At 34.0% G+C, this 18,637-nt stretch overlaps 1 protein-coding gene across 5 annotated transcripts; it reads left to right on the top strand.

Annotated features, from left to right (window-relative positions):
* Positions 1-789: 789 nt before the first annotated feature.
* LOC141503430 (non-histone chromosomal protein HMG-17-like) lies at positions 790-17,099 on the top strand. Of its 5 annotated transcripts, none has more exons than XM_074208674.1 (2): positions 790-856; positions 16,628-17,099. In XM_074208674.1, the coding sequence occupies exon 2, from the start codon at positions 16,730-16,732 to the stop codon at positions 17,000-17,002; it is 273 nt and encodes a 90-aa protein (XP_074064775.1). In that variant the 5' UTR covers positions 790-856; positions 16,628-16,729; the 3' UTR covers positions 17,003-17,099. The 5 variants fall into 5 exon arrangements, with proteins under 5 accessions (XP_074064775.1, XP_074064778.1, XP_074064773.1 ...); XM_074208677.1 differs by having other exon boundaries at positions 834-856; positions 16,631-17,099; XM_074208672.1 differs by lacking the exon at positions 790-856 and adding an exon at positions 1,493-1,565.
* Positions 17,100-18,637: the final 1,538 nt, after the last annotated feature.

The following is an 18,637-nucleotide window of genomic DNA, read 5'->3' as shown; positions in this document are numbered from 1 at the left end:
TAGATAATATTGTATATATATATATATATTCTTCATTCTATCTATCTATCTATCTATCTATCTATCTATCTATCTATCTATCTATCTATCTATATGCTTTCTTCTCAATAAAAGATAATGACTTAAGGGCAAGAGCTATATTTACATTTCTTTACATCCTGAGTGTCTTACACTGGGCTAGATTCCAGAGGCTCTAATTCTTGGTTTTATGAGTTGTTATATTCCCAGGGACTTCTCTGATGAGCCAAGGTGAGCAAGGTTATAAAAAAGAGGTGTGAGAGGATGTTAAGTTGGCTAGAAGCCGATGTCTATCATTATCCAGGATGAAATAGCTGTGACAATGCAGAAAAATGATTTCTACAACTGGTTTTAAATAATGGTAGAATAAATGATGACTGAGTCAAGGATTCCTATTATCCTACAAGTGTGGAGAGAGAGAGAGAGAGAGAGAGAGAGAGAGAGAGAGAGACTGGTGCACACTCTTCACAAATGAGTTAACATGAAGCCATGAAATGGTCTCCTCATTTTCTGCTATTGGGTAAATGGATATTTTAAATATAAGAAACTATAATATCTATAAGTTTTTGTAGCTTCTGAATTTTAAAAGGATCATGAAAGGATTTGGAAGTGAAATTCATACCATATATTGAAGGAAACTGAGTCTAGCCCAACTCACAGCTGTGCAATACAACCTTAAATATCAAGCCCAGAAATAAATCAGACTGGTAGCTGAAAAACCTTGCCTATACCAGGAGGGTGATTCTGTTGTTAGTTATGTCACAATTGGAACAGAACTTGGTTAGGCATGCTTTATTGAGTCCATTCTCCTCAGGGATTGAAGTGGCTGAAAGATTCAGTAAGACATATTTTGGTTCTTCCTTGTTTTCATTAAATATCCCCTTGTCAAAAGTGATATAAACTAGTTAATTGATAGGGAGGAAATATGAAACACTAGGACTGATGATACTGAAAAAAATATTAACTAACACCAGTGATTAATTTAGTGAGATCACTGGGATATGGACTAGAGGTATATGCATTAAATGAACCATATTGACCTCAAATGTTCCCATGGGATATACTAAAGGTTGAGATGTAACTTTTTTCTGGGTACCCAGTTTTTCCAGGGACAGGTTTAAGAGAAGTATCCCTAGAATTTCATACAGATTACACTGTAATACTAGGTATCAGGTGGTTTGTAGTTTCTTCCAACTCTCACTCTACCTCCAAAACAATAAGCTGCAACAAAAACGAATGCTGAATTTTATTTTAGGATACTTTTTATACAGTTCAGAAGCAAAATGCTTACTACCTGTATAGTATTTAACCTCACCAGACCTTAAAAGCACTTTATAAATGTTAAAGATATCTAGAAATTGATGTAATCATCACTAACATGATTTTTTTTAAAGAGGCACTTGAATCCATTTTGTGTTGTTTCTGCATAAATAGCTTGCACATAATGTGCATTTTGTTTCCTCCTCAGCCGAATGTCATCATTTCCTTCCCACATTGGTTATGCTGACATGTCATTTTCCCCCAGTGGCCAAAATGGGTTACATAAGGTAAAGGGAGTTGGGGAAGAGGGGGTGAGATATATTGCTGTCTGTCTCTCAATATCTTGCTTTGTAGCACACCATTAGGTACACAGCTACATTGTTTGCCTGAATGGGGTTGCCTGTGACCCATGTGACAGGGATTGATGGGTACCTATTCCTGGCAACTCACTTTTGTGAACTTCAGCTCACCTTGGCTGCTTCCTGTCCCCCAGCATTTTGACACTACCCTTGACAGGATTCATTTTAGGGGCATGGATTTGGTGACACTTTTCACAAATATGGCTAGCTTTCCTATGAACTACTAGACATTCCAAGGTCATCTTCATGTTCAAATATATTCTGAGAAAGGTCTGTGTATGTGTCTCCACACCCACATATCAAAAGCAAGAAAAAGAATCATCTTGTACTTAAGTGTTGCCAGTTAATTAAACTCAGTATTCCAGAGATAATCAAATTATCAAAGATAGATATATGTGTGTAGATCTATCTATTGATCTATCTATCTATCTATCTATCTATATATATATATATATATTTGTATATATATATATATATATGAACACTCATATACATGAGTATATGTGTTTTTGAATTATAAATCATGTCTTATTGTGTTCATACCTATATAATTAAATACAGGGGCACATAAATATATATGTATATGTGTATATATATGAATGAGCTGTCAGATCATGTATTGGAATAGGAAATTACTGCAGAATTTAGTCTTAGCAAATTAGTCTTATTTGCTTATGCGAGAAAGAGAGGCTAAGTGACTTGTCCAGAATCATATGACTTATATTGGTAAAGACAGAATTTGAACCTAGATCTCTCCTCCTTTATGATCAGTATGTTATACATGATGTTTTGCTCCTTTAACAAAAAGACATCTAGAATTTGAAGAAAACATGATTTTGACTCTATTATTTAAAAGTACTAGTATGCTGATAAGTATTTAAGATCTGATCCTGGAACAAACTTGATTTTAACAGTTTAATTTCAAGTTTAATCTACACTATTATTTTCTCTAGACAATCAAGGAAAGAAAAACAATTGAGCCCAAATTTGTAGTATTTGCTGATTTCTGATATGTAAATGAACATTTAATAACCACTTCCCAGGAGCAACTTAGGTGGTATAGTGGGTACAGCATCAGTGTCGGACTCAAGAGTCTGACCTTAGACACTCGCTAGCAGAGTGACTCTGGGCCAGTCACTTAACCTTGATTGCCTCACATAAAAAACAAACAACCACCTCCCATAGGTGAACTAGAGTTCCAATTTTATTCTCCATGACATTTCAGGGTAAAGAAAAAATGCATATAGTCCAGTCCCTTGTTGAATAATAGAATTGGACCAGATGCTTTCTTATTAAGGTGTTTTCCAGTTAGAACATTCCATTATTCTGAGACTATGACTACATACCTTCCTGAAACTTACTGTATGTTTGCCTGTGGTGGTGGGAGAGGAGGCCTCAAAGAAAAAAAAAGATCCAAGAAACTAATACATAACAATCCTAGGTATATATATATAAAATGCAAAGACCTTCCATATAAAGAAAGAAATTATCAACCAAGGAAGACTGGAACAGAGAATATGGTACAGTTAAAGAGGGATGGATTTATAACCAGAGGACTAAGATTCAAATCATTTTTGCTTTACTGCTTATTGGAAATTTCCTGTTGAACCCTATTAATTTTCAACTATATGACAGATGATAAAAAGGATCCCTGAAAAAAATAAGACATGATTTCTGTCCTTATCAGAGACACAGTCTGTCTTAGATGAATATCCATGAAATTATCAAAGATGATTAGAAAAAATGATCAATAATCAAGGGCAGATTATCATAGGGTTATAGATTTGGAAATGAAAAAAACTCAAAAGTGTAATAGTGTCCAATTTATTCATTTTTACAGATGAGAAGGTTAAAGCCAGAGAGATTAAAAGGCTTGTCCAATGTCACATAATGCACAAGTAACAGAAGTGGAATATGAACATAGTTCCTCAAATTTTAAATCTACCATTCTTTCCATATGACATAAGAATTCAGAAATTGGAGAAATAATTGTTGTCAAGTCATAGGTCTGACAAGGCACTTTGAGGCCTTTTAACCTGTGAAGAGAAGCAAGTCCCCTGAGACTGTCAAAAACAACACATGGGAACCTGTTAGTAGATAATTTACCTCCAGTGGTATTGCCTGCAAAATCTGATTCCAGTCTTGCTCTGTGAAGTTTCATTGTCTCCCAAAAGCCTTTACAGTTTCAATCATTCATTCCAGCAATGTTTATTAGTCATCTATAGTGTGGAGATTTTTGTGCTAGGCTTTGGAAAACATAGCATCTGGCCATTAAATGTTTGTTGAGGGTTTAATTGCTGAGTTAGTGGGTGCATGAATGTAGTAGTATAGTTTTTGACCTCAGACCAAAGACGACAAAGGAAGCAATGACATATTTTCTAGAAAGGTTTCCATTTTTACAATATTTGAGAACAATTGACTCTGATTTTTCAATCTTACGATCAGGTAATGCAAACTGTCATTTTGGACGAAAATGGTAAAAATTATAAATGACTTTGAGTCCAGCAGAAGCCTCATCACTCATGTAGTCATATTTTGGACCATTTGTTTTTCAATAAGGCTGGAAATAAACTTGTAAAAAGATGGGACTCTGCAGTAATGGATGGATGCTTTGCCCTACTTAGTAGAATGATAGTCTAATAGAAAGAGCCAATGACTCCAAGTTAGAAAAGACATTAGAATATATTGGAAATAACAATAAATTGAGAATCAGTAGTTCTGGGTCCTACTCTCAGGAATGATTTCAACTAACCTTGTGACCTGTGCCAAATCACTTGCTCTCCTAAGGATTAACATATAAATATTACTTATTGAAGTGACTACGAAAACATCAGTAATTATATATATGTATATATATATATATATATATACATATATAAATATATATGGGGGTATGTGTGTGTGTTTTAAGAATGGTCAGGAAATAAATCTAAACCACAAAATTAAAATCTGACAGAATCAATGGTGTAACATTTCCTTCCCCTACTCAAGAAGATTCAGTGGTTCTCTATAGAACCATATATAAATTTCTGAGTCTGGATTTCAAAACCTCTCACAATATGACTTCATTCTATCTTCCTATATAAATTACACCTTTTTTTTGTTTCTCCTGCCAGTCAAATTAGTTTACTGATTCTCTGAACATGTGATTATATCTTCTATGGATATGACCTATTATGCACTTCTCAAGCCTTCTTGATAGAATCTCTACCTTCTCTCAATGTCCAGTTCCTATGCTTCCTATTATAATAATAACCTTAAGAATTTTTTAGGATTGTTAGTGTTCCCCAGAAAAAAAATTGTTTTTGATTTTTTGTTTTTACATATTTAACTGTGTTTTTATAATTACATGTCATTCTATTGTAAACTTAATGCATGGGCCATTCCCCTTTTGTTTTGGGGTTTTTTTTTCTTATCTGTAATGCCTAGAATCTAGTGGACACTCAATATATGGTTTATGAATTGACTAGGAATCAGGAAATCTGAGTTTTAATCCTCTTTTAAATAATCAATATGCAAACATGGGAAAGTCACAATCTTTCAGAACCTCAATTTCCTCTTATATTGACATGTTCATATTTGCATTCCTTACTTTATTGAGTTAACAAAACACAATTAAGAGTAGGACAAAACCTTAGGAAATCCTAACCTAATCCAAACCCATCATTTGCAGATGAAGAAAATGATATATAGATATATTTTTGTTGTTTTTAAGTAGGTAACTTTTTTTGTAATTTATACTCCTGGGAGTATAGTTAGTCCTTTCATCTGCAATGATATCATTAATTTTTGTTTTTGCAAGGCAATGGGATTAAATGATGACATCAGGAATTTTTGAAAATTACTAAGAGAGGTATGGAAGTCATTCATTAATTGATGGTTTGTGTGGACCTTATTCTGGAAAAAGCAATTTCTTAGATGTTATGCCTTTAGAAGTTAGAAAATACTAGCAAATAAGTGCATCTGTGCCTTATCACGATTAGCCTGCCTCTATATAATGATTGAAATCTCTTATTTCTTTGTGGAAAAAAATGAGTCTTTTTTAAGAGAAACTGCTGTCTTTTATCAATAGACCTTCTGATAGGGTTTGTGTTGTCACTTCTCAGACTGAGAGGTTTATTGGATCAGTATTTAGTCACCTATTCATGATGATAAAAAAACACAATTAAAAACTGTCCTATCATTTCTTTGACTTAGAGTTGTCATTTAAAAAAATAAACGTGACACTTTCTATATCTCTCAGTAGGTAGATTCAAAAAACCAAAGATTTTACAAGGTATTTAGGTCATTCCACAAATAATTTTAAAAATAATTTCAGTCAAAATTACGTAATGACTTTATGATTTTATTAGGTATCTCACCTTCTTCTTCTTATGAATAGTGTCCATTTTCTTCCATAGATCTTCCATAAAAATCTATCCAATTTCTTGGATGCTTTCTTGTTTCTTTGATTTTTTTGTAGGTAGCATTAAATAATTTTTATTTGATGGTAGAGAAAAAGAGGTCACCAAGGTGTTGTTGTATTCTCTATATGAACAAAATGTATTTCTCAAGTACAATGAGTATTTCATATTACTTTCTCATTCTTGACAAAGTTAGTAGAAGTACTAATTTTTACAATTAGAGAAGTATTCTTTTATCATGAGAGAGGAGGAAACCAAGGCAGAGAAAATTTATAATATCCCTATAGCCACTCAGCTAGTAAGTATCTGAGACAGGATTAAAATTAAAATAAAATCTAATCTCATTTGTATGGTACTTTGCAACTTGCACATATTTTCCCTATTGCAACCCTGCCAAGCAAATAGGATATTATTATTCTCATTGTTCAGATGAGAAAACTAAATGACACTACTGGAGTATTAAATTGTCTTCCCATAGGCCTTTCAACATTGGTTATTTTCATGTATTATTTTCAATAATTTGTATAAAAATGGGTTAAAATTTTAGGGTTCTTTTAGTTTGAAATTCCCTTGTAATTAATCTCTTGATTCTTAGTGCTTAACATTTCCTTCCTTCCTTCCTTTCTTCTTCCTTCCTTCCTTTCCTTCCTTCTTTCCTTCTTTCCTTTCATTATAATATGAAGCCCTGACCTGAATTGGGAAGTGACATAAAGAACAACAATGGGGTTACACAGTGGATAGAGCATTGAGTCTTGAGTTAGCAGGACTTGAATTCAAATTCAGACACTTACTACCTGTGTGATCCTGGACAAGTTACTTAACTCTGTTTACCTTAGTTTCCTCAACTGCAAAATAAACTGGAGAAGTAAATGGCTCACCATTTCAATATATTTGCTAAGAGAATCCAAAAAGGAGTCATAAAGTGTCAGGTCTGAAAGAAACATATGAGCAACAACAAAAAATATGGTGTATTGCTACAAAAATAAGATATCTTTGAAGAGACAGGTATATACAGGAGAAAAAATGGCACCTGCCCCCCCCATCCCTATACATCTTACCTCCTTATTTGGTGTTAATTAACTTGAATTTCTCTTTTAAAATTTTCCTTTTCCTGTGATTTTGAAACTCAAAAATTATCTGGCCTACCTTTTGGTTTATGCTTATCTATTAATTCAAAGATTTCTCTTCAGCCACCAGTAAAGGGTTGACCTTCCCTTTTGTTCACATTGGTTTAATCATCTGTGTTGGCAATGCCTCAGTTATCAATCTTCCCCTACTCTTTCTTCATTCTAGTCATCATCCATTCCTGCATAATATCCCAAAAATGTAGCCCATCATTGGAGAGTCAGAGTTATTCTGCAAAGAGTAGAGAAAGCACCTCTTAAGAGAAGGGTGAATTGCTACCAGACTGTGATAACAGAGATCAAAGACAAGGAGAGGGAGGAGAGATTTGATTTCTGCTATGTGATAGTATACAATAAGATGTGAAGCACAGGATCCATCCCCACAATATTTGGAACACAGGGGGTTGTTAGCTCTTCTCTACATCATTGGTAGTGCTCTGAAAAAATGTTTAGTTATTGAAGACCTAGATTTAAAGATGGCATAAGTATATTGCATTAGGATCCACTACAGCAATGGATGAAAACAGGACAAACTGATTTGTTTGTGGACAATAATCATTTCTTAACTGTTATGATCTGTTAAAGGATCACATGCCTTGCTGGCACCTTCTTCTAAGTGTGGAAATTGTCACCACATTTTCCAAACCAATCACAAACTAGGTAGACATGCCACCTCTTAATGTGATTATCATGCTTTAAAATAAATAATAATTATATTCCCACTGCAGAAAAGACCAGATACTAGAGCTGCTTTTTAATTAAAACTAAGTCAAGTGTAATTGTGCAGGAACAGACAGGATAGTGGCTTTGAAATGAATCTGAATATTCAAAAGATATTCATGGTGAAAATAGTATCTCTTCTCTGGGAAATAAAATAGATTTCTGCATCTAGAAACCTCTTGGAAAGAACCAAGTAAATCAATCAGTGGCCCTGAATTCAAATAACTAATCTGCCAATTACTACTTATGTGCTCTTGGTAAAAACTTGAAGCTCTCCATCTGGATCTCATTTTCCTGATCTGTAAAATAAAAGGGTCAAACTAGATCATCTCTAAGTTTCTTTTCAGTTCTACTAGGAAACTTCATAGTTTTCTTTTGTGCACATTTAAAAAAAAAACAGAACAGTTTATCTTTAACATTAACATTAAAATTATATTATTATCAATAAGAAAAATAAAGTTTTTTGTTTTAAAAATAGGATCTTTATCCATTGAACATATATTGAATAACTTTTATATGTGAGACAATGCTAGGGGAGATGGTCATAGAAAGATGAATCATGTACATTCTCTACCCTTAAGGAGAATGAAATGCAGTATTATAACAGGAGGGTATTAGTTGTAAGTCTCAACTCTGACACAATGCCAATGTGATCTTGGACTAGTTACTAAAACTAAGCTATTTCCTCACAGGTTTATTACAGGGAAAAGAATTTGTAAAAAAATGAAAGCACTTTAGTTTAATTATGTTTGTTATAGAATTATTCCTTTCATTGTGCCAGAATGTATAAACCTTAAATCCTTCTATTGATACAATTCATTAGTATTATAACTTAGTATTGATCATTTAATTCATATCCTAATGTTTATTTTTAGATGAAACTCTCTTCTATAAATGAATAATAGAATGAATGATATAAAATTTGAAAGGACATCCTGTATTTTAATATTCTACATGCTTAGATATTCAATTCTGATTAATCCACAAACCTCATTCAAATTGTAGGTTTAATTTAAATTCATAATAACTTTCTATTCAATAGATTTGTAGTATTTATAGATGGAAGGTACCTTTATAAGGTCATCTTGTACAATACTCTCAAAATGCTAATGAGGAAACTGAGACAGAGTTTTTGACCTTCCCAGAATACTGTAGCTAGTGCCTAACTAATCTCTAGACCTCTAGCCTCTTATCTCCAAATGGAGATAATATCTAATTGGAGAATTAGAGAGCCCACTGGACATCTTGAGCTGGATTTTGCACTTATGTCTTAAAATCAAAATGTTCAAAACTGAAATTATTTTTCCTGATAAACTCTCCTCCCTTCTGAACTTTCCTATTACTGTTGAGTGTACTACCATCCTTCCAGTCACAAGACTTGAAATCTAGGTATTAGCCTTGAATCTACTCTTACTCTCACCACACCCATTTGTATTTTGTGACCAAAATGTGTTCCATTTCTTAACATCTCTTACATAGGCGTCTTTCCTCTCACATGTAAAATTTCATAACCTCACACTTGGACTATATTAGCATACTGCTGGTTGATCTCTTTGCCTCCAGTCTTTCCCCACTCAAATAGATCTGCCACTTAGCTGTTGAAGTGATCTTTTAAAAGTCCAGATATGACTACATTACTTACTATTAAATAAACTCTAGTGCTTCCCTATCATTTCTAGAAAATATTCAATGCTCACCCCTGCCACAACCTTTCAAATCAACTTATACCATAATCTTTCCCAGTGAACTCTGAGATCAAATTCCTTACTGTGTCTCAACACAAGAAACTCCAGGCCTAGAATACTTTCCTTCTCGAGATTTGCTTCCTGGCCTCTCTGCTTTCCTTCATGTGATAGCTAAAATGCCAACACTGTAAGAAATAATTCCCAATGCCATTCAATACTTGTCTTTCCTATATCAATTATTTTCAATTATTCATATATCTATTTCATCATATTTATATATTATATCTATGTCTATCATTTAAATCTCACTTCTCTCTAATTATCTAAACTTTAATCTTGCTTATACGTATTTGTTTTCATGTTGTCTCCACCACTTCTCTAGTCCCTAGTGACGAGTGACTTCTTTTCAAAAACTGTCTTCTGTGTTTCTTCAATGTGAAACTGAATAAAATATCCCTTGATGGAATCAAAGAGTTTGAATTCTAATGGTGGAAGACAGGTCTTAAAAGAATAATGAGGAATGGGAGGAATAATAAAGAATGGGAGGGAGACAAGATATTCAAATAAGTACAGTGGGGAAAGTTCCAAATTTTCAGATGTGGTATTCCAACAGGAATGAAGGAGCAAATATGGCTGACACAGGATATATTCTTAAAATAGAGGTTCTGGTAGGAACTGTCCAATCAGAGGAAAGGCTCAGAAGGTTCCTTTGAATAACCTGAATGAAAATGCCATACAGAAAGAGTGAACCTCCAAGATGAAAAGTTTACTATATCATGGTAAATAAAGACCAGAACAGATAATAATATGACATAATATGGTGATGATGATGATGATGATGTTTATCCTTCATTCTCAAAGAAGACCATGACAACACAGGAGGTGAAATCATGACAAGCAAGTGAATTGGATCTGAGTAAGGGTTGGGGGGAGTCTGTGCTAAATCACCAGTTTCTCTTTCTCCTCTAGAGTCATCTGGATCCAGTAACCAGATATGAATCAGGATGACTGGAGATGGCCCTGGATGTGAGGCCATCTTAAGTGACATACCCAAAGTCACATAGGTAGTAATTGCCAAATGTCTGAGATTGGATTTGAATTCAGGTCCTCCTGATTCCAGGCTTGGTGCTCTTTCCACTGCTCCACATAACATCATATTACATCACATAAAATCACATGACATGGCATGATATGTAATATCATAAAAATATGATGAATTATATGTCATGGCATGGAATGATAACAATAAAACATAAGAACATGCAACAATATAATTTGACAGCATAGCATAGGATGGCATAACATAATACAACATGGTTTAGTACAGTAGGTTATGATGTAGTATAGTATAATATTATGATATAACATGATATGATAAGATACCCTCAAAATTAAATACAAAATGCTATATTTGGAATTCAAAGTCTTTCATAACCTATTAAATACCTTCAACCTTTCCAATCTTTGTATAAGTGACTTCTTGATATATACTCTTTAATCAAGTAACATTGATATTGTGGCTTTTACACAAACAAGACACACCATCTCAGTTTCAGTTTTTCTCTCTGGTTATTCCCACAACTGGAATTCTCTTCCTCCTATGATCAAATGTTGACCTCTCTGGTTTCCTTGAAGCCCCTTCTAAAATCCCACCTTCTACAGGAAGTATTCCCCAACTCCTCTTATTAATAGTGCCAAACCTATTTTCTATTTTCTTTGCCTATAAGCTATATGTATATTTGTGCGCACACACACACACACAATTTGCTTGTATGTTGTCTCCTCCATTAGATTGTAAGCTTTTTGAGGACAACCACTATCTTTTTTTTGTTACTATTTATATCTCCAGTATAGTAAATAGGAGAGTAGATACTTAGTGAGTAGGTGCTTAATAAATGTTTGTTGATATTCTATGGTATGATATGATACAATATGGTATGATATAAAACTAGATATGATAACTATAATTTTGGACTTCTAGTACATAACACCTATGTTTAAGTATAGTATCAGATACTTTTCAGTTATGAGATCTTGGGCAAGTAACTTTACCTCTGCATGCCTCAAGTTAGTAAAATGGAAATAACAGAACTCCCCTCACAGGGTTGCTGTGAGAATCAAATGAAGTAAAATTGTAAAGTCCATAGCATAATAGCAGCCTGATACATTACTATTATATATGATATAAAGCTATTTTTATCATTATTAATATAAATATATAGGTATATAATGTAATGCTATCATATAATAATCTATAATATCTTGCAAAGTAAGGTACTATATAATATATGAATTGACATTATATAATATATCATGTAATAAAAATATTATACTTATAGGCTATAATTTATATAGTCCTTTATGTTTTTGCATAGGTTATTTTAAATAGATTATTTCATTCATTCCTTCTCCCCATTTAACAAATCAGATAACAAACTGAGAGAAGTGCCCAGGATCAAAAAATGGAGTAAGCATCAGAAGCAGAATTTGAACTCAGATCTCCTGAAGCCATCTCAAGTGTTCTATACATTATGCCACCTAGTCCTTTGGAAAGACAACCTGAACTTCCTCATAAGCAATTTACTATAAAAACTCACCACCTTAAAGAGGATCTAGTCCTCTAGATGACACATTCATGGAGATAGGTATTCAAAGAGATTTAAAACATTAGGTTTAAAGACACTGGGCAAGTCAGTTTAGTAAATAAAGTCAGAGATCGAAGGCTTAAGTTACTGTTTACTATTGACAGACAAGTCATTACATTTCTACTGGATTTAGTTTCCTCATCTTTCAAATGAGGATTTTGGAATAGTAGATCTCACAGGTATTTTGAAATTACTGTATTTCTTTTTTTTTAGGTTTGTTTTTTTTTTTGCAAGGCAGTGGGGTTAAGTGGCTTGACCAAGGTCAAACAGCTAGGTAATTATTAAGTGTCTGAGGCCAGATTTGAACTCAGGTACTCCTGACTCCAGGGCTGGTGCTCTATCCACTGCGCCACCTAGCCACCCCCTAAAATTACTGTATTTCTATGGCATTCTTTATATCCCATTCTTTCCCTTTGTCAAATGAGAGGAATGGACTCGAATCCCTTTACTCATTCCTAATTTTTTAACTTCACTATGAACTCTGATATGGCTTATCTGCATCTTCTCCCATGTCTTTTCTCTAGGTTGATTCTCCTGTATCCTTCTTGAATATTCTTTTAAAGTTTCCCCTTGCTAGTTTTACATTCAAATTATACCCAATTACCCAGGAAATCTCCCAAGTCTCTATCATTGGCCCTCTTCACTGTACCTTTCTCTGTACCTTCAACTTTCATTCTTGATTAATGAAAACATTCTTGACAAATGCTTTTACTCTGGTCCATCTTGAGACCATTCAAAGAATTTCAACTCTTGTACCACAATAGGAAAGTTCCCAGCTGTCCCTCTTAAACATGATTCCAGTTCCAAAAACCAAAAAAAATAGAATCAGGATCCTATTCCAATTTTCCTAAGGTTCAAAGATGATCAGATACTGTCATAGTTCCAACAATAAATAATGGCCATTAGTGATTTAGCAGCATCATTCCCATGACCTAACAGGAAGCTTCCAGGAAACCAGTCTTTGAGATCTGGGGGAGTATGGCTTAAGGTCTGAGAGGAAAGACCTTACTATCAATATCTCTCCATTGAGAGAGAGATACCTTTGGATTAACTATGTTTTCACAGCCTGATGTTGCTTAAATGTGTTGCTTCATATGCAGTGAGACTCCATTTGGCCACCAGATATCATGTACTGGTATTTTGCCCAATGTTCTTGGAGCTCAGACATACCTCACTGACATGGGAGGAAAGAATCATACTTAAGGACCAAAAACTTCCACAGCATCCAGACCATCACCAAAAGTCCTGTTTCCTATCAAATCAGGTCATGGAGTGAATAGTTCTGGAAAAGATAAATGAGGAGGTCTCTGCACAATATACACCTCATTCTAATAAACATAGTGTGCAAATCATGCCACCATTTATGTAAGAGGTGTGGTCTGATTTAAACCCAAAAAACTATTATTATTATTATATTCCCATGGATTCAATTATTGCCTTTATGGAAATTACTCATGAATTTATATAGTAATTCCTACTCTTTATCCTTAACTCCAATTACTCATCCCAACTGATTTTTTTTAATCTCCAACTATCTATGCCTGAATTTCTCAACTGTAAAATGAAGGCAAAAATAGCATTATTTTACTAGAATATTGAGAAGATTAAATGAGATATCTATATACAAGTGATTAATAAAGTGCCTGAAACATTGTAGGGGGCTATATAAATGCTTATTTTCTCCTTCATTTAGACATCTCAAAGCCCAATATATTCAAAACAGACCTCATTATCTTTTCTTCCAGATCCTCCCTTCTTCCCTACTTTCCTGTTACTGTCAAGAGTATGGTTTTCCTTTTAGTCTGCCAGTCTCACAACCTTGATTTCACTTTAAAATGCTAACTAACATTCATCAAAATAGAAAATTTGTGGTCAAATATTATGGTGTTCTACTTTCACAGAATCTCTTTCCTGAGTATCTTTTATCCACTTTATTCAGACTAGTTTAATGCTTTCTAATTGATCTCTCCATTTTAAGTTTCTTCACACTTCAACCCTTCCTTCATTTAACTATCAAAATGCTCTATTTAAACCCAATCTCTGACCATGTCACCCTCTACTCAACAAACTCCTATGTCTCCCTATTGTTTCTAAGATTGGTGAGTTACTTAAATTTCCTAGTCAGGAGTTTCATTATTTGAAAAATGAAGAAGTTTGGCTAGCTGATATTAGATACCTTATACTTTAATATCCTATAGACTTAGGACATAAACAAATCATGAATTTCTGTTCATTTTATTGCTAGCAAGTGGTTACCCAGATTCTATTTGATTACCTCCAGACAAAAGAATTGACAAACAAGGGAGCCCCTCACTCCCCATCCCCACCTATACCCCATTTCCTTTGTACAATTCATAAAGTATAAAATATTTTTCAATACAGCTTCCTAATAATTCAACTTAATTAGCATTTGTGGACCAAAATAAAGAAGTCTACTGTTGCCCACAAAAATGGAAGCCAGAAAAGATTCTGATAAATTGGCTAATCAGCAACTACAAGAATGAACTCTAACCTCAGAGTACTAACTCCTGTTCTTGGCTTCTTGAGAATAGAATAGTAGAAATATTAACAAAGATTTAATTTGCCCATTTAAGTTATGTTTTAAAATAGTTTAATATTTCATTCTAATCAATTGGAAAAGATTAATACTTACCCTAATCTTCTTTATCTCGAAATCCAATACACTAGGTTCCAAGTACATTATAATTCAACAGAATTTGACACGCTCTGAGGCAGACATAGATTAACTCTATGATGTGTAGCATTGGGAATTATGGAAGTGTCACATGATCTAGAGAGGGAAAGATTTTCATTACCATTTTTTTATTAAAGCAACCTAATTTACCAATACAATTCTATTTTTCTTATAGATGTAATGAAAACTCAGAGGAAATTGCTAAATTATCTGTTAAGGTTTCTTTTTTGTTGGTCTCTCTCCTGGAAATGTGTCAAGGGTAGAGATTAACATTTCAAAGCTGAAGGAATTATTGAAGGAAATTATGTAGGAATGGGAGAAGAGGAGGAAGAGAGTTAGTTGTGGATTTTCACAAAACAGTCTGAGGAGGCTAGGCCTTTACTGGAGAAGGAGGAAGCATGTGATAATAGAGGGAATGTTGTAATAATTATACATTCTATTCAAAGCAGTCTTATTTAATGCAATGAAATTCCTTTAAACAGTTAACTGGGGGGAGGTTAGTGAAAAATAAAGGTACATTTTATTCCTTTAATTTTTTTCTTATTCTGAATTCGACAAATATCAATAAAAACATACACTTCTGTATTGCAAGAATTACAATCACTTTCAATTTTTAGAATTTTTCAGTTCTAAATTCTTCCTACTTGTCTGTGACTCTCTATGAAACTCATTCTGTTCATTTAAAATGCATCATTGTCTTTTCTTTCTTCTTTCTCTCACTGTATCTATTTCTGTCTCTCTCTATGTATATATATATATATATATATATATATATTTTAAAAATATTCTTTATCTACATATCCTTTCTTTTTCTGTTTCTCTCTCATCACTATAGATAACCCTCTGTCACCCCCACCCTTAAAAATTGCTTTATTTTTTTGTGCTAAATCTCTCTCTTGTAACAAATTAGCAATTTAGCAAAATAAATCAATACATTGCTGTTTCTGAAAATTCATGTTTTATTCTGCATCTTGTGTACATCACCACTTAATTAAGAGATGAAAAGTATCATCAGTCCTCTGCAGTGATGATTGGTCGTTTCATTAATGAGAATTATTAGGCTCTTGAATTTTATTTTACTTTACAGTGATGTATTCATATAAATTGATTCCTTTGTTCCATTTACTTCACCCTATACCAATGCATTAAAAAGTCTTATGAGGTATCTCGGAATTGTCATTACAACACGATGTTATTGTGACATATCCATTATGATCATATACTGTTATTTGTTCAGTCACTCTCTAATTGATGAGTATTTACTCCTTACAGGTTTTGTTAGAAGAAGTGCTAAAATAATTGTTTTTGTACATTCGATTTTTTCATTTTTTCTTTCATTTCTTTGGCATTTATTCCCATTAGTCATTTCACTAGGTCAGAGAATTTCTATTTTAGTCACTTTGGGGGTTTAATATATATATATATATATATATATATATATATACAAATATATATGTATAAGCTGTATGACTACTTGTTAAATATATTATAGTTTGAACTTACTTTGTGAATGTATTCAACTAGAGAGTTCCTAAATTCCTTTCTAATTCTCAAACTCTGTGATCCTGCTATCCAAAATAGCAGTTTAACTAATAATGTTGTAGTATAACTCTTCTATCACAATCACCTAATAATTGTATTTTCCCTTAATTTTGGTTACAGTCTAGTGAGTATAAGGTGGAATGTAAGAATTTTAAATTAAATATCCTTTATTGAAGCAGTGTGAGGAAGAGGAGACGGAGCGACCCCCAGACCAGCTGCCACCGCTGCTGCAGCCTGCGCCCAGACTTTGCGGCTCCTGCCCCTCCACCGCCACCACCATGCCCAAGAGAAAGGCTGAAGGAGATGCTAAGGGAGACAAGACCAAGGTTAAGGACGAACCACAGAGGAGATCCGCACGACTGTCTGCCAAACCTGCTCCTCTGAAGCCAGAGCCCAAATACAAAAAGGCACCTGCAAAGAAGGGAGAGAAGTTACCCAAAGAGAAAAAGGGAAAGGCTGATTCTGCTAAGGATGGGAACAACTCTGAAGAACTTGGAGATGCCAAAACAGACCAGGCACAGAAAGCTGAAGATGCTGGAGATGCCAAGTGAATTGTGTGAATTTTTGATAACTGTGTATTTCTGGTGACTGTACGGTTTGAAATACTATGTTTTATCAAGTTTTATAAAAATGCAGAAGTTTGTTTTACTGGGGTTTTTTTTAGCTATGTTGTTAGCACATAGAATGCTTTGTTGTTGTTTTGAAGGGATGGGGCAGATGTTACAGATAGGATGTTTCAGAAGCTGGGTTGAAATAGGTGGGGTGTTTTTGCCCTCCTAGTTTTTGAGAGGACTGCTCTTGAATACCAAGAGGACAAGAGGAGGTTCACACATACCCCAGATACATAGATAAGATCACTGATACCCTCAATGGATAACTTCAAAAATTTGTACTTCTTCCCTGTCTGCCATAAGCATCAATTTGACTCCTCTAAACCTGGGGGCCTATCAGGATCTGCCCCTTTTTCTCTCCTTTCCCTACCCCCAAATTAATTGTTTGATACCAGTCTTTCAGGTAATCTGGACTTGAATTATAGCCCTGAGGAGGCTTCCCCCAAAGAGCTGAAGTTCTTTTCATATTGGGGATCTTTTCCAATTAAGAATTCTGCAGTTTTCATTTCCTCAAAGTCAGGGTAGGCTCCTGAAAAGTTGTTAAATAACATAGGCTCAATGTGAAAGTGTCTACCCTCACTCTAAACTTTCCCCATTTAAAGTATAAAATAAAGACTCTTCATTGGGTTTTATAGTGACTTTTTGTTTTGGTAGTCCTCTCTTTTTTTTTTTTAGGTTTTTTTTTTTTTGCAAGGCAAATGGGGTTAAGTGGCTTGCCCAAGGCCACACAGCTAGGTAATTATTAAGTGTCTGAGACTGGATTTGAAACCAGGTACTCCTGACTCCAAGGCCAGTGCTTTATCCACTATACCACCTAGCCACAACATTCCTTGATGTTTTCATTTGGGGATCTCTTTTCAGAGGGGATCGATGTATGCTTTCAATAATTATTTTGCCCTCTGGTTCCATGATATCAAGCCACTTTTCCATCACTAAATCCTGTAATATTAAATCCTTTTTTTCTCTTCTATGTTTTCAGGAGGACCAATAATTCTCAGATTGTGCCTTCTTGATCTATTCTCGAGGTCAGCAGCCTTGCTTATGAAGTATTTTACATTTTCTTCCATTTTTTTTTGATTTTTTGATTTTGTTTAACACTCTTGTTGTCTCAGGAAGTCATTAGTTTCCACAGAATCCATTCTTGTCTTAGAGAATTTTCTTTATTTATCTTTTGCAACTCCTTTTCCAATTGGTCAGTTCTATTTTTGAAAGAGATTTCCATTTGACCAATTGAAGTTTTGAGAGAATTATTTTCTTTTTGCATTTGTCCAATTGTATTTTCCAAGGATTTGTTTTCTTTTCTGCAAGGTGCTTACTTTCTCTCCCAAATTTTCCAATTTATTTATTTATTTATTTATTTATTTAGATTTTTGCAAGGCAGTGGGCTTAAATGGCTTGCCCAAGGCCACACAGCTAGGTAATTATTAAGTGTCTGATTTGAACTCAGGTACTCCTGACTCCAGGGCTGGTGCTCTATCCACTGTGCCACCTAGCTGCTGCCCATATTTTTAAATTCCTTTCTGATTTCTTCAAGGACTTCTTTCTGTTCTGGAGTCCAAATCATATTCTCCTCAG

This window comes from Macrotis lagotis, chromosome X, assembly GCF_037893015.1.
Source record: "Macrotis lagotis isolate mMagLag1 chromosome X, bilby.v1.9.chrom.fasta, whole genome shotgun sequence".
Classification (NCBI taxonomy): domain Eukaryota; kingdom Metazoa; phylum Chordata; class Mammalia; order Peramelemorphia; family Peramelidae; genus Macrotis; species Macrotis lagotis.
Note: the sequence above shows the minus strand (reverse complement) of the source record. Positions and strands in the feature narration are given on the sequence as shown.